This window comes from Colletes gigas, unplaced genomic scaffold (assembly GCF_013123115.1).
Source record: "Colletes gigas isolate AHSC1104 unplaced genomic scaffold, ASM1312311v1 Colletes_gigas_Sc00004, whole genome shotgun sequence".
NCBI classification, from domain to species: Eukaryota; Metazoa; Arthropoda; class Insecta; order Hymenoptera; family Colletidae; genus Colletes; species Colletes gigas.
Window position 1 is genome coordinate 1,114,143 of NW_025106633.1, and position 23,838 is coordinate 1,137,980.

General features: G+C 35.3%; 2 protein-coding genes across 4 annotated transcripts in view; both read left to right on the plus strand.

The window, feature by feature from the left end:
• Positions 1–8,077, plus strand: part of LOC122405539 — a 58,881-nt gene extending 50,804 nt beyond the window's left edge. For all 3 annotated transcript variants that reach the window (XM_043410391.1, XM_043410393.1, XM_043410394.1), the window contains 2 exons: positions 2,372–2,660; positions 7,715–8,077. In XM_043410391.1, the coding sequence (XP_043266326.1) occupies positions 2,372–2,660; positions 7,715–7,882 (457 nt within the window). In that variant the 3' untranslated portion in view covers positions 7,883–8,077. The remainder of the gene's footprint in view (positions 1–2,371; positions 2,661–7,714) is intronic.
• Positions 8,078–12,210: 4,133 nt separating this feature from the next.
• Positions 12,211–15,420, plus strand: LOC122405264 (DNA-directed RNA polymerase III subunit RPC5). Its single transcript, XM_043409866.1, has 8 exons — positions 12,211–12,572; positions 12,912–13,168; positions 13,249–13,442; positions 13,510–13,682; positions 13,775–13,976; positions 14,046–14,248; positions 14,318–14,481; positions 14,554–15,420. The coding sequence occupies exons 1-8, from the start codon at positions 12,522–12,524 to the stop codon at positions 14,819–14,821; spliced, it is 1,512 nt and encodes a 503-aa protein (XP_043265801.1). The 5' UTR covers positions 12,211–12,521; the 3' UTR covers positions 14,822–15,420.
• Positions 15,421–23,838: the final 8,418 nt, after the last annotated feature.

Sequence of the window (23,838 nt, forward strand, 5' to 3'; positions counted from 1 at the left end):
CAATGGGAGTGCATAAACAGAAGGTTCGTACGAATTGTTCGAACCATCTGGCCGTTGTTCTTTAACCAGATACGTTTTTGTCTAATTTCTTAACTGTCTTATAATTATGTACTTGCAATATTAATAAAGGCAGAATTCTCGAAGCTTTAGCAAAGTTACTCCAAGGTCACTGTATACCTCATATCTAAAATATGAAAGCAAATTTCATACTCTGTTTCATATATTAATGAAATAAAGCTACATTTTAGTTAAATAATTTTTTATAGGATAAAAGTCCAAATTAGTATCACTTTAAGTTATTTTATTTAAATACCAAATAAATCTAACATAAAGATCGTAAGTGCACTGATAATATATTAATGTCGAATAACAATAAAAATTGAATGAAGACCGGAAGGCTTTGTGAAATTTTTTCAAATGAAAAATATTAGTTCTTTGATAGATACGGCATTAAATTTTAATCGAGTTTCTGTACATCCATATCTGCCATTTAGTCTTCTGTTCCCGTAAAGTAATATCAATTTTAGATAAACTTTTAATTGGAAACACTCGAGGAACGGTTCGGGATTTAACGGATGCGCTCCTAGTAACCACATAATCAGACTTTTGGATTAATGACGATAAAATGCGGGGGCAATAAATATGTTGTCATTGATCAAAGTTTACTCGTTAACGTTGAATCATCAACGAATACTTGCACGCTGCTTTTGAGTGCAGAGAAAGCGACGATACTAATTATTTTGATTACACGGTGTGAAGAGATTATTCATAATTTCAAGAAACTAGCGAAGCCTACGTTTTACAAATTCTTACGACTGGAAATACTAATAAAGGAACGTAGATTTTAATGCCATCCATCATTTTTATTGAATTTAAAAAAAAAAAAAGATATCAGAAATGTATTATGATATTAAGTACATCTTTTTTAAATACATGCCATCTGCCAAACATTTATATCTTGAATTTTATTGACATAAGTTATATTTAGTAGATATCGCATTGTCAATCATCGGGTGCTCTTAATTTAGATTATACATTTCAAACCATATTTAAAAGATGGAATTAAAAAAGAAATTACAAAAATTTTACGCCAGAATCACGTTGCATTAATACAGTATTTATTCATAGAAAAACATGAAAATATATTACAACAGAAAAGAAAATGCAAAATTTCAATGTAGTTATTTTCTAAACAAATAACGTCAGAAAGTATGAAATTTCGCACTTCTGTTCCGTTTTATTCAGTAGCAACGTAAACAGACTCTAGATGTAAACATTTTCGAGAAAATGCTATCTGTATATACGGTACTACGTAAACAAACTCGTAGACGAGTACAGAGTAGTACGATTTGGCATTATTTGTTAAAAATCCGTAGAAATGCGAGTGGTTTTATTTAAATTTTGGGCTTCGTAAAGTCGCTGGTCGGCCCACTGTGCAACGTCTCGTCGTAGTGACGGCACTATGCTCTCGAGCGAGCATGTACCGTTCGAATTCCAAACAGTACGCGATTACCGATTGGTCGAGGCTCCCGGCGCCTTCCAATCGCGATGGCGTACATTCGTGATGTCACGAGGCGATATATAATAACGTGGCGCGCCATCCTCTGGCTCAGACCTCAGTTGGCTTTGAAATGAACGGAACGAGGTAATCCTCGGTGAGTTCTCGCTGCTCGCACGCCCTTCGGGAGTGAGAGAAGCCGGGTGGTGGTTTTTCTTCGCCTCTCTTTGAAGCAGAAAATAAGATAAATTCATCGCGAAGCCTAGTGTCGCGTTTACAACACCAAGGATTATCAAAGCTAGTCATCGGACGCGTCGCCGTTAGTTGTGAGCGTATGATTTAACCCGTGTGCAGCAGGATACAAATTTGTACAAAGTGTCGGTAGAAAGAATAAAGGTGGGCCCTGGAAAGAGAGCCGTTCGAAGGGATCGGTTCAATCATTGCGCGTTTGGTGCTCGTCGACAAAGAACAAGGAATTAAAAAGACGCTTCAAGTCAGATCATTAATTCCTATTAGATACATACGCTTGTGTATCCATAACAAAAGCTTCGCGAAGCCATGATGGAGTAAAGAAGTTTTGACGAAACGAAAAGAGAGAGAATAAAGACTGGCAAATGAGCACAATTGTACGATGAATTCCTTTATTGACTTCACGTAAGAGCGAACGCGTTTTACCTGCAGTGTTTTGGTCATACATATATCCTCTTTTCTCCCAATATATTAGTCGGAACTCTCGACTCGTTCGAGAGTCCCACCGAAAAGCAGAAACATTAATTCGCTGATTAGCGAAAAGCTCTCGAAGCTGTACCTGAAACACGAGACGAAAATGGTTGGAAGTAACGGAACTATGATCGCGATTCGTCTTGTCCGCAGCAAATTGCGGAAACGGGAGGATCATTCGAACACTGTGCACCCGGAACCGACCGTTGTTCAAACGGCAACATCGCCGATCTCCACGATCGTGGCGTCGTCCTATTCCGTTGAAGGTTGTTGCACGCAGATATCAACGACTACAACATCAACGGATCTGGAAAATCACACAGCTGTTGAACAGGATAACGTCTATACCACGACCAATCCGACGGATCAATTCGTCTGGCAGTTTCCGCCTCCTTATCCACCGCCTCACACACCGGCGCAGTATGCGTTGTGCAACGACCAGGTTGGTATATACTGTTTTCTTCTTACTTTTCTACTTCTTCCTTTTTCCCCTTCGAGCTTGTACTCTCGAAGGAAACGAGAACCGTCCGTATCTCCTTTCTGTTCCTTCTTTGCTTCTTGCCAGCTGCACCAACCAGTACAGCCAGTCAGGGCCGGCTCTAACCGTCAGCCAAATAGGCAACGAGTTTACAGGAGAGTGGGGGGAGGGCCACTTTCAATGCATAAACACGAACTTATCGTAAAACACTTATTAACCTTTTCGGTACTGTCAACGGATAAATCCATCGGATAAACGTTGAGGCACTATGGGCTTAGCGTTGGGTTTTTCCGTTTTCGCGTAAACGATGGTACTATAGATAGGTATTATGTTGGATCGAGTGCTGGTACCATGCTGTCAAATATTTCACACACAGGAAAATTATCGATCATACGATACTATTGTTTCTTCTTCGTATGGTTACTCTACGTATATGGTTAATCTTTCAAATGAAATGGTTTTGTAGAACGTTTAAGTGAAATAAATACGAATGTCATAAATGTCATAAAAATAGTTGGGTCAGACGGCCCAAGTTTTTATACTATTAATTGCACAGTACCGAAAAGGTTAACACCTATAATATAGTTGATAAGACTTTTTACTATGGAACTAAAAAAAGCATCTCTCAACCTTGCTGCTGGTTTAACAGGTTGTTGATACGTGATTGTGACGCCAATTTTCTATATCTAAATTGTGGAACAAAGAAAATTTGATAATTCAATGGTGAACTTGTTATTTTACAGCATTCCTAATTAAATTAGTGTTATTTACAATTTTACGCAAGTTCCAAACGCCGGTCACCGGTGACCACCGCGACAGTCAACGTGTCAATGATCGAAACAAATTACGAAAAACTTTGTACCTGTAGACAAAAGACAATGTTTACATATTCATTCCAATTCCACTGTATAACAAATTTTTTCTATATTTCGAAAATTAGATTAATCGACTTTTGTTAAAAAAGTTGCAAAGTTCAAACATAACCTCGTTGAAGTTATTTGTTTGCATGTTTATGAAAAGTCTTTTAATGGGGTTTCGTTTTTGGTTTTATAATACCACTATGTAACATGCAGTTTAATTTAGATTTATACAGTTATTATTACAAGAGCATCTGTTTCTGAGGGTAACAGCTAGCAGAGTAGGTCAACCTGTGTCTATCCTTGACCATAATTATGGACCACTACTGAAAATGCTTAATTTAGAATCGTTACATGATTCTAGAATAGCAACAGTCTTTACATTTTCATTCAAAATTATTAATAGATATATTACATGACCTCTTACGAGAAATAATTAACATGTTGACTGTTACGTCAATTATCTGTTGAAATATTCTTAACATTTATTCAAATCATAGTGTGAAAAGTAGAAATATTTATAAGTTTAATAATATATTCGGTATTTTATAGAGTATTCAATGGCAGTAATATAGTTGTAAAGTTGTAGTTATAAACCCATACATACCAATAAATGCCAATATTAAGTAATAGTAATTCTAGAGAAATGAGAATTTTATTGTTAATATGGAGGGGGCTATTCATCGGTGTTGCTTGGGGCACCGCGTACCTTTGAGCCGGGCTTTAGAGCCAGTATTACTAGATTTCACTGGTTTATCCCTTACCCGCCAAGATATCTTGAGGGCCCTAACGGTCATTGATATTCCATTCAAAAAGTTACCGTACTTTTCATTGTGTAAATACAATGACTAGCATCTACTGTCTTGAAAAGTGCAAACAATGCGATTAACAGCAAAAAGTATTTGCAACATTTGCACGTGTTCAATTGTATCAATATTACGTTTAATATAAAATTTAATTTAATTAATCTATTAAAATACATGCCCCCGTCTGATAAAAATTAATAAATTAGTAATGCAAACTGAAACCTTCGTCGGTTGTTAGTATTTTTTAAATATTTGGAGAGCACAATCGAGTCATTCAACATTAAAGCATATTCATTGGCGGTAATGCATTATACTCGATTACAGTGTATTGGAAACAGTTAATTACAACGAGATATTTTTACTAGTAAATTACATACAAGTTACCCTACTGTAGGATTATGATTAATTAAGTCTGTTAAATATATACTTGTCGTAATCTACTTTGTTTGCTTTCGAATTAGTAATATTTAGTAGAACGGAAACATTCTTTTTATCAGGGATGATAGGCATTCTTAAGAATATGCATGAGTCATTCGTTAATGTATCATACTTCTTTTTCGCAACTGGTTTCTTGCAAAAGTATAGGTTAGAGTCGTAGAATAAACTGAAATATGAAATAAAGGTTTAAAGGATGTTTTCATAAAGCGAATCGATTGTTAAAATTTAATATAATTGGAAACGAGCACAAAAGGTTAGAACTACTCTCGCATTCAATTCCATTAAAAATGATTGATTGAATTTAACTTTTTCCGTTTCTTGAAATTGTAAAACCTAATGAAACGTATGTGCTATACACGATGTATAGTTTGAGAGGGGTAAAACAGATCCAGGATATGGTTCGTGACGATAAGACTTTTTAAAATTGTGGTCAATAATAGTCGATGGCGCTATCGATTCTCCAAGGACGAGGCTTACGGGCAGACGGCCTGGCAAACGAGTTGTAAGGTCGAGGCTCAGTCCCAGGCTCGCCGCCAGAAAAATCCCAAACAATCGGCAACGTTGCCACTTCTACTCTGCTTTGTTGCCGTTATGACACCGTACGTTTCAGTTTCATGCTCCACTTACCGACAGATCTTTACTACTTTCCCATATACCCTCGCTAGTTTTGAACTATTCTCGTTATCAGGGTTCGATTACGCGTGACAGCCAAGAATAGGCGGATCGACCTTCCTATACTTTGCTTCGTCTCATACTTAAATACATTGAAATTATAAATCTTCGCGATGTCACATAATGGAAACCATATTTCCATGCTTGTGATGTAAGACCCCTCGTGGCGTCATTTCTCTCGTGTTCGATTCAGAACGAGCACGAAGAACTTATTATTTCCGGAACCAAGATAAGATTATATTTTTATAATTTTATTCGATATGTTATGCAATTTGTACCACGAAGTATGTAGTAATCGTTCGACGAATTCATCTTTTGTAATACAAATCTCCCGTCTATTTCGTGATGAACGATACAACATCAACGATGTAGACCAGGTTTCGTTTCGTTGCACTTACTGTTGTACTTCGTAACACCTTAATAACTCTTTGTAAGTGTTCGGTTGCCATTCGTTTGCTTTATTGTAGCTAATACGCGGAAAACGACTCAATGTTTGAACTCGTTTCCTCGACCGACGTAACCGCCAACGTCATTCATTACAACTGTTAATTCCACGTACACTACCTATATATCTTTGGGACTTCCCACACAACAGTTCTCGTAACAGGTCCTACGCGTTTATAATCACATTCGCGATTTTATTTGAAAACAAAAGAAAAAACAATCTATCCCAAGATTTTCCTCTTATTTCATTTCTATAATTGACTTTGTTCTTGTCTGGCCGGCCACGTGTCAAGGAAACGTCTCGAATTTGATTTCTTGTAATCCAGCCAGTTGATTTTAACGTCGTTGGCGACCGTTGGTCGGTTACGTCCTTGCGGCGTCGCGACGTTGAATTTTCTGTCCCGACGAATCGTGAATGTTACTATGTTGGGTGTTTTGTACGGATAGACGCACCTAAAAACCCGCTTTTACACCCCTCTGGCGGTTTCTAAATTTAGCGTGGGTGGGCGGTCACGACAGTTTGCCAAACAGCTAGACTTCGTACAGGGTGCAGCTGTCTTATAACCGACAAAATAATGTCTCTCCTTGACGACACAGACAGCATTTGGCATTATTCCTGCAATACTGTTGCCACGATTGGTTAAAACGACCACGATATTTTCATTCTTCGTCTCCCGCGCGAATCTTCGTATCTTTTTCTGTTCACGTGTTGTCTAGCCGTCTGCTGTTCCTATAGTCTTCTCGCATACCCCGCCGTCTCAGTTTCTCCTTCCTTTTGCTCTTCGAGCACAACTTTGTGGCCCCCTGTCGATTGGTTTTGCAACATCGCACCCGGACACACGATACTGTATATCCTGCTTTTTCGGTCGCGGCGGTGCACTTTCCACTGTTTCCATGCTTCGTAGATCACACTATAGTCGCATCGTTACGTACTATATCGAAAGTCGTAATTCTTGCATGACCTTACTGTCATCCGTATGCTCGCGTGACTGTATCGAAGGATTTTTATACTTTATTTCTATTCCTTTTTCGAAGTATACAGAAAACTAAAGCTAAATAAGGGTTATGTTGATACTCGATGAATTTTCAATATTATTGATTAATTTTGACTGTTCACGTTCTATACTTTTTCGAAGTATAACGTTTAAAGTTCCGCCTGTAATGAATTTTTTTCTCGAAAATGCGCAGGATTTCGGGGGTATGTCTATTCACCAAAAATGATTGTAATTGACCTCTCCAACCGAAAATAATTTTTCCAAAACGATTTGAAATTTTTTTTTCAGTCGAAAAATTTCACACCTTCTCGAATTTTTTTCTAGAAAGTGGGTAGGATTTCGGGGTTATGTGTAATGACCAAAAATGATTCTAATTGACCTCTCCAACCGAAAATAATTTTTCCAGAACGATTTGTAATTTTTTTTTCCCGACGAAAAATTTCACACCTCGAATTTTTTTCTAGAAAATGGGTAGGATTTCGGGGGTACGTCTATTCACCAAAAATGATTGTAATTGACCCCCGCAATCGAAAATAATTTTTCCAGAACGATTTGATATTTTTGAATTTAATTGTTAATAACTTTCTAACGAAGCCTCCATCAACAAATTGGTATTCTCGACTTTCGTCTTTTTTCCAAGGGTGACACAAACTGTTGAAAAACCAGTCGCAGGGGCGGTCGTTGAGAAATTGTTCCAAAAGTGGGCCGTACAAATTTCTATACATAAGTGATAATGAATAAAAATTGTATCAACTTCGCTTATTTTTCATTTGTTCTAATTGACTATGTCTGTTGTGTTGCCTCAGGATACCCTTGTACACGCGCTACCGTCGGATAGGCCTGGATTTGCGAAGGGTTTCCGTAAAAATATCGGGGGACGCTGGCGACGCCTGGTAAAACGGAAACCGGAGACGGAGACTTGTGCCATTCCTCCTGAACTGAAGGATCAGTTGAAGACGATCTATGTCTATTGACGATCAGAATCGTCGCGTCGTTGTTTGTTTCTTTACGATCCTTCCATTACTCAGTAATCGATGCTTTCTTGTACGTAAGATAGATATTGTATCGAGGAAGGGGGAGGACATAAGAGTAAGAGTATTTCGAGTAAACAAAATGGTAAACGAATGCAGCGTTCGAGCGATGGGATGTCTTTGCGAGAGAGAGAGAGAGAGAGAGAGAGAAAAAAAAAGAAATATCACAGGATATATTTATTCTATACGATCGACAAAGACGTTAAATTTCAATGGTTACGATTACCTCTTGCGAAACATATCGAAAAAAAGTGCCTAAAGATACCTTCCTGAGAACAAGTCGGACACGTGTGAAAAAAAAATGAAAAACAATTATCTCCTTTTAACACTGTATTTTTGTAAGAATATACTATCGGAGTCACGATGAATACCGGGTCGTAGTTGTATAGGATACAGTGATATAATTATAAAAGTATAGAGAAAAAGGGAATAAATTTGTTACCATACTGTTTACTATAGTTTATCATCGAACGTAACCGAAAGCACCGCGCGTGTTTCCGTTAACGAGACGAAGGAAAAGTTCTATTAAAAAGCTGCTGTCTGCGCGTTACTTCATCGCTCGTGTATGGAAAAAGGGATAGAAGTTATTAAGACTTCGATACGCAGGACGATGTCGTCGAGAACTTCATGAGACTGAAAATGTAAAGTGTACGATAAAACATGAGTTACCTCGTAGCTTTTGTGTACGTTTTTACATGATTAATAGGAGAAATCATTTTCGAATCATTAGTATTAATGTATACCTGAAAATATACGACCGTGTCGGAGCTGCCTTCCTAGGCTTCTGTTCTTCTATGTTTCTCTTCTGGCAGCTTTGTTGCTGTGTAAATAGATGTATAATGTAACGAAGGCGCAAAACTACTTCTAATTCTTATAATGGCCGACCGTTAAAAGTAAATCCCTGAATTTCCTCTGTACGTACAATTTAAAAGCTTTACGAACCGAGAACTAGAAGCGGAAATGCATTTTTTAAGTGGCAAGAGTTTAAACTGTAGGTTTCGATAAATTGTTTAAGAGCCAGCCGTGTTTATCGGCTGAAAGAACGTTGAATTAATACTCATCGAAAGACCGTTCGCCACGAAATGACTAAAGAAGCATTATTTTATTCGATAAAACGATGGTTTTTACCGTAATAGATTTTTAATCCTTTCTATAAATCTGTTATTTTATCTAAGACAATAAAAAATGATATAAAGAGGAACTGAATCAATATAAAACAAAATTAGTATGTGTTTGCTATAGATGACAATTGGGATGTAATTTCATGAATAGAATGAAGAAATCAATTTCTTAATCAAAAAGTTGTTAACGTTAGTGAAAAAGAAACAAAAAAAATATGGTTCCTTTTCTATGGAATAATAAAAATACATTTTCAAGATAATAAATTAATTAATTTGAACGATGCTTTTTTAGCTATTTTATGATAATTGACATTTTAAAACGATCAACAGTATTTATCATTAATTTACTCAAAAGACGGTGTGTATTTCGACGAATGATACAAATTCTTTCCAGCAAATGCAAGACTACTATTGTTACAAAATGGTTTCACGTTAATAGAAATCTCAAAGGAATGCAAATCCACATGTACGAACAGCGACAAATAAAAAACGAAAGAAGGAAGAAATACTCGTGCACGTTAAGTAATTTAAAAACAAGAAACATGTAGTATTAACACTGGACAAACGAGTTTGCCTGGAAGATTTTATCCAAGGATCTTTTGATTCACGACTTGCGCCAACTTTTCAAATTTTCAAATAAAAAACAAGCAACAATCTGGACTTGATGTAAAAGATATTCGTTAAGAAACAATTCGTTGAGACTTCTAATTTGATGTATGCTTCTGGTTCTCTTTTTGTTAGTATTGTTGTATAGGGAAAGACGGAGTCGAAAAAATGCTGATACAAAAAGCTGCGCTCGACCAGAATCGTTTCTTCTCCCTTAAAGTGGAAATGACGTAGCATTTCGTAGGTACTTGTAACATAGGCTAATTTAAGATTGTTAATACTATTTCAACAGCTCATATTGAGCTCGTACTACAGACTAATATGGTATTTTACTTGTATTGTTGTATTAAGCAATACCCGTGTCCTGAAACGTGGCTGAATATTGATCGATCAAATTTTTATGGAACAAATAGATCCTTGTCTGATGTTGAGCCACGTTTTTCTCTCGTAGTAATCTAACTATTTGTGTCTGTATTAAGCGTATATTTTGCACGCGTGGCTTTTACGCAACTGTGGCATGATTGATAATTTATGCAGAGTGAATCAAATGAAAATACTAAAAAGAAGAAAAAAAAAAACAAAACAAAAGAGGCAAAATGTTACCTGTGCATATTGCAACAACTTTTTATCGTACGTGAAAAGATTGTAACAACGTTCCTTCACGGCAGAACCTTTTAACTCTTTATTAGTAGAATGTAAATATTTTATAGCGTCATTTGTTTATCACCAGTATGATGGAATAACGTTTTAGCGCAATACAAATACTTTAAGAATTAATAACGTGCCTACATCCGTGTATAATAAAATGTTTTTATAAACGACGAAATCCAGATGGAATTGTGGAACATATCCATCACCTAGTCACATGATAATAATTGTTCAAAAACTTGTATTGTAAACATTTCGGTGCAGCTTGAATTTTTCCTCGTGAATACGTGTCTGAATACAACAATATCAAATAAAGTATTCAAAAGGATATATTGTATGTGCTCTTATTCCATATCACTCAATGCAGGTATTCTACTGCGAAACGTGTATTTTTAGGTATTCTTTAAGCGAGATACTGGACAACTCTTTTTGTCGGAATTGCTTAACATTAATTAGTATTTATGAAATACGTAGATATTTTTTCAAAGCAGTCGTAATTGACAGTACTGTATACTACACGTTTGAAATGAAAAACGAAAGAAGATTCTTAATGGAATTAAGCTTGGCTATATGTAATTTGAATAATTGTATAAAGAGAATAGAGATCTGCTTCGAGATAGTAAAATTTACGGGACGTCGCTAGTCGAAGATTAAATCTTGATTTCTTGCGAAGGGTTGATCGATTTATGACGTAATGAATTAACACCTTGCTCGACTGTCCCGACATGTGTAAGTACACGGGTCAATGCAATGCAAACGTATTGACAAGTCCGTGACATTCACGTGCAGCGATGACTCCGCGTTGCAACATTGACGCAATTCTTATCTGATGTTAATTGGATGCGATCGTTTATACATATGAATGCTTGTATTACCAAGGTCAGGTATGACTTATTTATATCTTTCGAAACTTTACAAGGGTCGTAAAAGCGACAATTTATCGTACGACAAGTTATACAATTTTAGTTGCTAAAACTCACTGGTCGATAATCGTAAAGTGTTTACGATTGTGCATAACCTGTTGAACGATAGCAAAGGCTTTGCACTCCAAATTAACCCTTTTTGCAGGTTATGTTTACCTTATCACTAATCAAATTCACCCTTTTACAAATAAAATTTATCTTACGAGTGGCTCAAAAGTAAAGTAATAAATATGTATTGTTAATCCATGTAGTAAAATTTTTATTTTGGATTTAATAAATTTTCATCGGATTTTATTTTTAGTACAATGGTTTAAGAACATAAATTTGTAAAAAACAGGAGGGTTAATTTTTAGTGCAAAAATATGATCTACAAAAAGGTTAATTTGGCGAACAAAACCTGTAAAGTAGAAAAAGATTCTTCTGGATCGATTCTTTTGGACATTCTGCGTGTGTCAAGGCTGAAGGTAAGGTCATTGTGAACTCAATATTTTAAGAGATATTTCATGTTCTTTTTAATATTACAACGCTACTTAAGTTAATATAACTTCGGAAATTTTTTATAACCTTCTTTCTCTGTTTGATCTCTAGGTTGAGTTCGTGGCGTTTGGCAGAAAAGTCATGGGACACCCTTTGAACTTTATATTGTATTTAGTTTTAATATTATAGGCTACTTTATACAGTATACTTTTTATTTTAACACTTTTACTCTCTGCCATGCGTTCTCACAAACAACTTCAAAAACCGGGGTTCCCCTTTCCTCTGTTCCAACGCTTTTATGAGCTTCCTAGATGGCACCACACATCCACTTCTCTTACATACATATACACAGATATAGGAAGAAAAGCATTATATCTCTAACAAATTCGAATCAATTCAAGCCTTTCAAGACTTTTAAAAATTGTAAGCTTCGAATTATATTCGAAACGATTCAAATCTTCTGGCTTAAAAGCTTCGAAACATTTTAAAGCCGAGATTCGAACGGTCCATCATCATCGATGACAAATCAAATCCTGTCATAGAATTTTTTCCACGTTTATTTCTGCATTTGTTTACTTATCTGGGAAAAATAATTCAAACACGCGGTCGATAACAGTCAGCACCGATGCTGACAAACGCGTTATAAATTGAACAATATAGTAAATAAAGATACTACGTCTACTACCATTTTATCTTGATTATCTGATTCTAAAACATGGAGAAAGATCCAGTGTGTGTCTCCATGAGTTCGCATCGAAACATACGTGGGTAATTTTGAAAGATAAACGGTAAATAAATATTGTTTAAATGTCTAACGCTGATGCAATGGAAAATGAAAATGATCCAGTGGTTAAAGAGGTTAGCAAGCCGATTATTATCATTTTTTTCCGACTGTTTACATCGTTTACAAAACGTGGCAGTTTTAGGTTATGCATTTCAATCATTAATAATGTACATTTTCTCCAGACCTAATGTATATTTTTAATTTTGCAACGACAGGGAATAAGTAGTTACCTCCGTGGCATTCAAATAAATTTATACTTTATATTCGCAGGTTATTTACTTCCATAAATTGAATTCTCATTTTTAAACAATCCTCGTGAATTAATTATGATCCCGATCGTATGTTTTTCTTAAATAGAATTATACTTGTTGTTTAATATAAACGGAAGTAAAGAGCTTGAATTTTGTTTTTAGATTCCAGTATTTCTTTCGAAAACACTAGCGGATAAACTTTTTATTTTTCAATATCCGGTCAGGCCTGCTCATGAAGGTTACGATAATTCAACCTTCTTAAAAACCTCTATAAAACCGAGAAATCAAGAAGTTCTCATAGAAGTGGCGATAGATACGCACAGTGTTAATTATGATCAAAGTAAAGGTGAGCAAATTGCAATTAGCGCAGATGGAGATTCAAAAGGTAATCAAGATGACAGTAACAAAGCATTCAACAGGTACTTAAATATATATCATTTGTCATAGTAGCGAACGATTTGTTTCGTTTGTGTTGCTCACAATAGATTTTACATTTCAGCAATTTCATGGATAAAACTGTGTTACAATCATCCAGAGCACTGCCAAACTGTTCCAATTATGCGGTTGGTATTTTCCAAGACGGAGAATTACATTTAACGCCGTTAAGAGGAATCGTTCAAATGCGTTCGCAATTTAATTACCTTGATAAGAGCGACCAACGTTTAAGAGACGAAGCCAAAAATACAGGCGATGGTAGCATCTGTATAAATTGTGCAATACAATTTAATTAAAATTATTTACAGTCATGTTTAATATATAGATTTTGAAGAGGACGAAGAAGGACCAAAACAAGTTAATGTTACTTTTGCTAGACAGAAACCAGAGTTTATAAAAAAGATGCAGGAGAAATCTTTCCAGCATCATGCGCAGAAAAGCTTGGAAGAAAGATGGATTCATACAAACTATATTCCAGCAAATAGTACGCAAGCAGAGGTTAATATTTTTGTTAGTTAGTTTCATCATTGATATAAAGATAATTGTTGCCGATATTTATTATAAAAATATATATATGTGTGTATTTTTAGCTTACACGTTTGGATATGTTTTGTTCTACTATAGATGAAACTGTAAATACGTTGAATTTATCGACTCAGCAATATTTAGAATTACTAGTACCAAGAGAGAAAGAGGACAATTTAAAAACGGCTGTTTCTAACGCTACAACGTCCCTTAATTATATTAGAACATTACCTCTCCTTGATCAAATTAAAATACTTATGAAAGATGGTTAGTGATTTTAACTATCATGTATATTCATTTCGAAATGATGTACTAACACTGACAAAATTTTTGCAGCCAAAGTTATATCCTTTATACAGTTACGGTCAATTTTGTCGTCGGATCAAGAAACGGCAGCTATTTTAAAATATTTACAGCAAGTGGCAGTTTTAGTACAGGGAAATTGGGTTGTAAGTAGCGAACTGGTGTATCCAAAAGACAGTATTTCATCGCATAACGGCATCCCTGCAGAACTAATGTGCAGGGCTAGGGATTATATTGTAAGTGTCGTGTGCTCGATACAATTTCCATTTAAACAGAAAGCCAGCTAATCGAAAACGTAATTTTAGTTGTTGTCGTTCACGGAACACGAATTCCTAGACAGAAAAACGATCTCGACGGTTGTTAAATTACCCGCCGACGAAATCAAAGAAATATTTACAAACTTAGCGATACGGAAACCTAAAAAGGGTTGGCAATTGATAATTCCGCCTACCAAAGAATTTATCGAAAGGTACGGCAATAATGTTTTTGTCTAATGAAACGAGAGGGGATCTATCGAAATTTATCGCACGTTTTCAAATAGGTATCCGGAAATAGCACAAAGGCAAGAAATGTTTTGGGAAGCGAAACGAAAGTTTCTTCGCGAGGCGATGGAGGTTCAAAGTCAGATTCCTCAACGTCAAAGGCGAAAGTCGAACAGGGAATCCATCGGGTCGGAAAACGAGGAGAAAAACGTGGGCCGCGGGAGGAAAACTTTGAGGGATTCCTCGATGTCCGATAACGATAGCGCGACAGAACCAGTGAAACATAAAAAAACAATTCGATCCCGTAAAGTGTCCGAGACCACGTGACCAAAGTTGACGTCCGATTAAACGTGTATAATGTTGCTACATATTGTTAATGTATTTGAAATTACGGAATCATCACGCGTCTAGATAATATTATAACGTATCTGTTTTGATACACTGCCTAAATCTTATAATATACATGTATTCTTAAATTATTTAAATAGAATATTTTCTAGTCTCAAGTGATGCGTCAAACAAACGACAATATAGGTTTCGACTACTGTCCGTTCGAATGTAGAACTTGTGCATTTTGTTATCCTAGGTAGTTATAACAAAATCCAAGATGCTATGTTTGCTTTTTATAATGTCGTACATAGTGATAATACGAACGCTATAAAAATCACTTCAATGTTATTGTCTTATAAATAAAATGTACAGAAAGATGACGAATTTTGTCTGATCGTTGCTATTGCGAGCAAATTTATTATTACGCGTGACATTGTCGATGGTTGATAGATGGTACGTACTATAATCGAAATTGTAAAAAGCATTCATCTATTGTTTCCAATAGTTACTTTCTGCACATCGTGGATCGATGATGATTTGAAAGCGTGGACTGAAAAAAAATGACTGATGTTTTTTATTTTACTAAAAATATTTTTATGAATAACGGAAAGATAATGTAAAATCGTGATTAAATCTAGGTAGAAATATATGTATACACTGTCATAACAGATGAATCATATATTGTACTTATAATACTCAAGATGTACATATTTATAATATCAAAACTAATCTTTATATATTTCCTATATCCTTCGATCCCCCTTCGTTTCAGTTTTATAAAAATTTTCGATAATTCGGTACCAGCGTTCATTGCCAGCTTTAATTTTGAATTTGAATTTGAATACAAGTGAATATAAGTAATACTAGTTGTATGGAAAGTAATACCAGTTTAAAACCAGGAAACGCCAATGAAACTCGCGATTCTGCTACATAAACACGTATCTACAGATACTCGAATATATCTAACACTAGAAAATGGATACCGTACTGGTTTTCCTAACCACTTCATTGCAAGTATTTTATTTGAGTTTAGGTATGCATGCATTATGCAATATGTATCGCCTTTTGTACACGCATACAAGTGTGCATGTGTTTGTAAGAGAAAACGTAATTTATCTTTAATAAGTTAAACGGTAGATTAATGTTAATTTCGGTACAATTTCACGCTTTGAGTCACACTAATTAGATATTTCTTTTTCTCAGAAGTAAGTTTCGTCAAGAATAGTTTTTGCATTCGATTGCATAATATTTACATTGTCATTAAAAGAAACTTACGTTTTCCATTCGATACGTGAAGCCGATTCAGTCTCACATTGAAATTTTGCATCTTAAAATTATGCAACGAAACGGACATTTCATGGCTACTGATATATCGAACAAAATTCGATTTTCGATCTGAGATATCGCAATCGAAGTAACAACGTCGAAGAGGAACGGTAAACGAAGCGTTTAAACTATAATTAAGATTAATTTCGATTATTTTCTTTACGTATATTCTTACTTCGTGGCTGAGAAAGTAATAGCCACGATTGTCCTTGAAGTCTTTGCAAAGATTATTACACTTCTCGAAGCATGTTATTGCATTAGACCTACAGAACTATTCCAATGCGTGCAAGGCATATACATCATACCAGGAGAATGTACTTATTCGAACAAAACCAGTTCGATATCGCAACATTTTTAACAAAAAAAAAAGAAAGAACTAACTTTCTTGGGGGAAAGGGGACTTTCTTCGAACGATTGCAAAATCGCTGGAAAACATCTTAAAATGTCTCAAAAGGTAAATACGGTTATAAAGAAAAGATCCAACCGTGTGTATTGAATTGTTATTTCTAAAGTATGTATGTATCATTCCACTTTCCGTCGAAGACCGGAAACTTCTCTGGTTTCAGCTATCTTATCATACCGTAGACACATTTCTATGTGTTCGACGTTTGAAATTTAAACTAGAGGTTAACCGCATAACCTTAATTCGTTAGTGTACTAACACGTAAATCACACTATGGACACTACACGAATAAATTCTTATTCGAATAACGAATAATGGATGAAATTTTATTTGTTATTCAATTACAGTGTTTTAATCGCTTTTTCATCATGGCGGATGAAGAACGAGGAAAAGAAATAACCGTCGACATTGTTTGCTCGTAAATTTTATTCTCGAATGACGTAAACATTTTAGAATAATTCATGAATTAGTTTTTACCGTTTTGATGTCAAGATATCGGTTTAAGAAGTCCATTAATGGGTTCTAATCTACGAATGAAACGTAAACGAATCTTAGTGCACGAATGGATCTAAAATTTGCACAATTCTGGTCGTAACACGTCGTGGAAACGATACGAGGGTATCCAACAAGTGGATACGCATCTTTAAATTACCAAGAAGCGATGAGGTAATCGACTTTAATAATTGGACAGGCATTCATCCTCCGTTTGATCGTGATTTTCTTATTTCCCTTTTTAACTGTTCATTTGCATACTACAGGGGCGTGATAGAGGGCGAACACACTTTCTCTCGTGGGTTTGACTGTCGGTGAAAGTACGTTTAAAGTATTTCTTACGCGTTTGCACGTCCGGAGCAACCGAATATCTATGTCGGGACAAACACCTCTAAAATGATAACATCAATTTTTCAGACGGACCAACGCGAAAGATGCGTTACACGATACAAGGTAAATTATACCAAAGCGTTTGTTCGACGTGCAATTACTGCAGTGCTATAAGAGCCCTTTCACACGAGAATACTTGTACCGCGATACGCGTATGATGAATACCAGCCGTACATGCATTTCAATGGGAGCATTCAAACAGCATTTCTCGTGGAATACGGAATCGCGATAGCAATTTTTGGTATCGTCGATCGGTCGACCGCATATCCTACACGCATAGCATAAATTTCTTTGATTATCCCTCGACTTTGTATAGAACTTTGTAAATTACAAAGAAGAAGAACCGTCAGCTAAAAATGTAGTAGAATCAAGTGAAATATCTTCGTTAATGCCATTTCAACTATCTTGTATTCTAAAAATTATGATCAATATTTGTCAACGCGTGCTTCACAGTTCAAAAGAGATTATCAATCGACTGAAACACGATCGTCGTCTAGCTTCGATATACGGCGGATACGGTAATTCGTGATGTATACTGCGTCGCATCAGGACGCATATTGAACGTCTATCGAACACTGTATCGCAATGCGTGCATACAGTCAGTCACGAAAGTCTTCGCGCACCCTCTAAAATGGTCATTTTGAAGAAAAATACAATTTCGTATAATATTATGTTTATTTATTAATATGTACAATATTATTAATTAACCTATATAAAAATGTATTATTTTTTAAGAATATTTTATGCAATGAGGAAAAAGCGAAATATGCATGACACAAAATTGTTCGTACCTTCGTATTTTAGTGTACGGACAATTTTGTGACATATTTCGGTTTTTAACCGTATAAAATATTCGTACAAAAAAAAACAATAAATTTGTATGTAGTTAAATTAATAATAAATAAATATAATATTATACGAAATTGGTGCTTATTTTCTTTAAAATTACTATTTTAGGGGGTGTACGAAGACTTTCGTGACTGACTACGTATTTTGTGTTATTCGAGATATAAAAGAAATTAATCTTTTCGTCCATAAATTGTGTTCTCATAAGTTATGTCAGACTTGTTCGATTCGCGACCCGTTTGGTTGATTTTTCGTTTTCGAAATAACGATCTGCAATGCATAATCGAGAATTGCATTCAATCGTGTCGATAATTTTCAAAATTACCAAATGACACTGAAATATAACAATAATAATTTTGGTTTAAAACCATACCTTTTCATGTTTAAAACTGGCCATCAAATTTCTTTGGAAAAAGTGGTAATCGATTATTAGGGGGGGATAATAAATAATATATCGCGAAGTGTACGTTACTTTGTTATCCTAACTGGCAATACACGCATCGGGTTTAAACTGGTAACATATTTCGTGCTTCGACTTCATGGTCTAAATTCATTTGCAGTTAGCAGAAACCGGTTCGTGGCCTGAAAGAATTTAATTCTCTTCTGCGAGGTCGGTTTTCCGAGGTACGAACACACTAGAGGGTTTGGAGCACATATTGGGACCTAGCAATAACGCCAAACAAAGCACACACGCTTCGATAGAGCTAGTTTCACTCGACGGGCAGTTTTTGAAAAATTGCATTCACTGCTCAGCGCATAGAACTCTTGAAGATGTTTAAATGACGGCGAAAAATTCTTCTGGGGAATCTAATTTTTTGATGGTTTCATATTTCACTGCAAATTCGTACAAAGTTGGTGGCTCTTGAATCTTAAAGAAATCAGTTTTGTCATTCATAAGGAATAATTGTATATCTCTAATATTCTTAATGAAAGTAAAATAGTTTCCCGGTGAGTCACACGGTATTTCTTGGAGGGGAAGGAGGTGGGGGTACGTGAAGGGGATAAGATTAAAATTTGAATAGGTGTCACATTTTTGGTAGAAATAGTGTTAAAATACAACGAAAAATAAATTGTACGCTATATGAAAATATTCAGTATTTTTCGTAAAATAGCTGCCATTTTGCCATTTTTTGTTTTTTTACAAGATCCTAGTTCATGCTATAACCACATTCATCTATATTAAAAATATCTTTGCTTTTTGGATTTCGGATAAATTGTTCGCAAGATATCACATACGCGCGTGGTTCGTAAAAACTGTTGTTTGTTGGTCAACAAAAATAGCGTAATCAATTGATATTATGCGTTGCAAAAATTCGTAAATATAGCTAAATATATAAGAAATGTATCTACAAAACCCGGAATTAATCGCTCTTTAATAGTCCACAAAAAAAAATTACAAAGACACGTATTTTTCGTGACTACAAGTTAGAATGGCCCCTTAAAATAAAAAAGATGGTGGACGGAAGAGTTAATAAGGATAGAAAGATCTTGATACGACGTTTGAGTGGAAAGGAATCGCGAAGAAAGCGAGAGTGATATTCGATCTTGTCGATCGCATCAATTGAAAGGAATCGCTTCTCGATTTCCGTCAAGTGAAAACAATATGACCTTCGTTAGGCGTCTTTGCGAAAATGAAAGTCCAACGGGATCTGTTCCAATCAATGTTAGGCAAAATACAATTAAAATAACGACTGCTTCTATTGAAACGGATAATCGTTAATCAGCAACAACCACTAACGATTGACATCTAAATTACTTCTACTTTTGTTGTAAATAAAAACTCCATTAATTTAAATATTCTCACAAATTTTTACAAGTTTCTTCTACATTTGTTATAAACTAAGAAAGTGTACCACTTATAAATTTGTACAACTTTTTTACACTTTCGCTATAATCATATATAAATGTTTATAGAAATAATTGAATTCTTTAGAAACAAAAAAAAAAAACAAAATTTAATATAACACGAATGAAAATAGTGTAAATTTTTTTTATTAATTTCAACAATTTTAGAAAGTGTATAAATTAATAATATTATAGTATATTATAAAATATTGCAGCTTTTACTATTTTCAAAAAACTTTAACACGCGATTAATGATCCTAGCTAATCTCTAATAACTCATTCGAGTGATTCATGCCACTATAAACGACTAATTGATACCGCGATCGAGAAAAAGAGACGAGAATTTTTCTTCGTGATCGTGAATTTCGATTTTATTATCTATTCGACCCGATTTATCAACTGGTAGAAAGTTTCGTCATCGAGGCATTATTTTTGTTCGATACAGAGATCGGTTTTCAGACAGTTCGCTCGATTTTAGATAAAATTCAATACGATCATCTAACGGTGAGAAAAATAATTTGATGAAATGAAATTCAGCCATGAATCTTCTGTGAAAGGTAATTAAATTAAGTGAGAATACACCAACCTACTTTCGACGTTTCAATGGAACAGTGTGCAACGCGTGATTTAGGTGAAAAGCAATTAAAGTCTGCGTTTATGTGCGTACGAAGGGGCAGTAAGATCCACCGAGACAAGATCAATTGCTTCGCAACCGCAAACGAGATATCTCGCGGGCCATTTTTCCATATTTAATCCTTGGACGGGTTAAGGTGTCTGATTGAATTGTTGCACGATTGTAATCGTAAATTTCTCATTTTATTACTATCGTATTCATCTTTACAAACTCATAAACAAAATTATATTATATTACTTCACTTCCCGTGCAACTCACAGGGTAAATTTAATCTGTGAAAGGGTTAATTTACAGTGCAAAACCTGTATTCGTAATTGTAATTGATGTAATTGATGTAATCCTCTGATTACGTGTTCTTGTTAACCTGAACTGATTAACTTTACCTCCGTGGTGGCACTAGAAAAATACTCATGGTGTTTAACGATCGAGTAGAAGGCGCGTTAGCCTCGATATGCTTGAGGAATTGGTATAGTGAATTTATGAAATCTGCGTGAGATCTGCTGGACTCCACTCTGTGATTCGTACATACATTACATTTCGTAAGTTCATATTGTCTTGGAAGTAGGGCTTGGAAAGATTCTGAAAATAATCGTTTCAAACTGTTATACAGGGTGTTCTAGAGGGTGAAATTCTAGAGGCCAAAATAAGACTAAAATCAAGAACATCAATTTCTTCACTAAGGCTTTGTTAAAAAGTTATTAAAAAATTAAATTAAAAAATTTCAAATCATTCTGGAAAAATTATTTTTGGTTGCAAAAGTCAAATACAATCATTTTTGGTCAATACACATACCCCTGAAATCCTACACACTTTCTAGAAAAAAATTCGAGAAGATGTGAAATTTTTCGACCGAAAAAAGAATTTCAAATCGTTCTGGAAAAATTATTTTTGGTTGCGGGGATCAATTACAATCATTTTTGGTCAATAGACATACCCTCGAATTCTTACGGAGTTTCGAGAGAAAAAATTCGAGTAGGTGAAATTTTTCAGTGAAATTAAAAAATTTCAAATCGTTCTAAAAAAATTATTTTTGGTTGCGGGGGTCAATTACAATCATTTTTGGTCAATAGGCATATCCTCGAAATCCAACTCACTTTCGAGAAAAAAATTTGTGAAGAGGTGAAATTTTTCGACCGAAAAAAAAAATTTCAAATCGTTCTAGAAAAATTATTTTTGATTGCAGGGGTCAATTACAATCATTTCTGGTCAATACACATACCCTCGAATTTCTACGCATTTTCGAGAAAAAAATTCTTTACCGAAAATATAATTTCTGACCGGAAATGTTTTTATAACTTTTTAACGATGCCTCAATCGACAAATTAGTATCCTTGATTTTCGTCTTATTTTAGCCTCTAGAATTTCCCATTAAAATTTTTCCGAGGGCTAACCGAACACACTATAAAAATTCTGGTCGAAGTTGCTATGAAGAACGTCTACTCCGATTAGCTATTACAAAGAATCTAAAAGTCGAACTGTATCGGTTTAAGTTAAAGTTCTCAGCGATTATAGAATGAAACAATTACGGTTATAGAACCTGTAACGTGTTGACCTTCGAATATAAAAACTGATCTGATTATTCAGAATGGAGGGGCAATATTTAATTACGGAATTAGCAACGCGTAGTCGGTGACAATTAGTTACGTAGTTTCTCGTGATTAATGGAACTTTAATGAAACTTGAGGGGGATAAAAAAAAAGCATCGAATTCATTGCACGCTCGAATGAAATTCTTACATCATCGATAGCCGCGGCCTTTCGATACTTTTTACTTTTGCGCGCGCAGGCCTTCGCACCGGCGTATTTCCGCAAAGTACGTTTCATTCCAATTGGGATTCGAACGAAATCGGGTTGAAGTTGCTTTCTACCGGTCGTCGCACGAAAATTTCCTTTCGGTAGTAGGTCGTTGTATTTCGACGTTGCTGGGCCTCTATTTGCATTCATCGAACGTGACGTTAATTTCAACGCGCGTCGATGAACATTTGCTTCGAATTTTTACCGCGAAGCCGGACGCGTTCCTTCGATTTCTTCGACACCTTCTCTAAGACACCGCGAGGAGACTTTTAATCAAAAATACCTAAGTCTTCACGCCAAATGGATTCTCAATAATACTCAATTTTCAATGTTTCAGGCATGTAAATCAAGCTGCATCTCGTTTGTGGGTTTGTTGGAACAAGAGATTTAATATGGCGCCGCGAGAAGAAGTCTAATGGCGTCAAGTCGCAAGGCATTAGCGCGAAGACTTTTAATCAAAAATACCTAAGTCTTCACTCCAAATGGATTCTCAATAATACTCAATTTTAAATGTTTCAGGCATGTAAATCAAGCTGCATCTCGTTTGTGGGTTTGTTGGAACTAACAAGAGATTCAATATGGCGCCGCGAGAAGAAGTCTAATGGCGCCAAGTCGTAAGAGATTAGCAGCCGGTTGACAGCTACATTTCTCGATATAATCTTATCAATGAACTTCGATCTCAATAGAGCGATAGTTTCAGCATGCGCCACGCCAAAGAGAAGATGAAATCATCGAACGGTAACGCTTACCACTATCAGTCACAGTCACGTCGTCTTCATTTAGAAAAAATTCAGGGCCAATGACTCCAAAAAACCATACTACACGGTAACTCGTTTTTAACACTAGATTTACGGAAGCAGTCAATTTGACGGATCTCAGATTCCATATTTAAAATTGCAGAACGCGTAAATATTATTTTTGTTGAATTTGTTTGATGCAATGGCATGAATACATATTCTAATTAAAAGAAAAATCGTATTTTAAGGAATCGTCAACATGAAAGGTATCAATAATCGGCGATCAATGCCCGTAAATCTAGTGTTAAGTACTTACAAGAGTCGTTGGACTATCCACTGAGGATCAGCCATAAATCGATTCTTCTCATCGTTCTGCATATAAAAATATGTCTATGATCGAGATTGTAATATTTTACTAGATATTTTATATTTTATAATCTCGGATTCGAGACCTCGATCGTCATGCTGTAATTGTATTCGTCATACTAGATTACGTAGTACCGATGACCGCGATTATGGGTATCAGACAAACGATACGATTTGTAAAA

Bases quoted from the DNA above. Each gene is read 5' to 3' on its own strand.
- LOC122405264 (XM_043409866.1), top strand. From the start codon at position 12,522: ATGTCTAACGCTGATGCAATGGAAAATGAAAATGATCCAGTGGTTAAA. The intron at 13,169-13,248 runs GTACTTAAATAT...TTTACATTTCAG, and splicing joins AGTAACAAAGCATTCAACAG to CAATTTCATGGATAAAACTG. The intron at 13,443-13,509 runs GTAGCATCTGTA...TTTAATATATAG, and splicing joins AGCCAAAAATACAGGCGATG to ATTTTGAAGAGGACGAAGAA.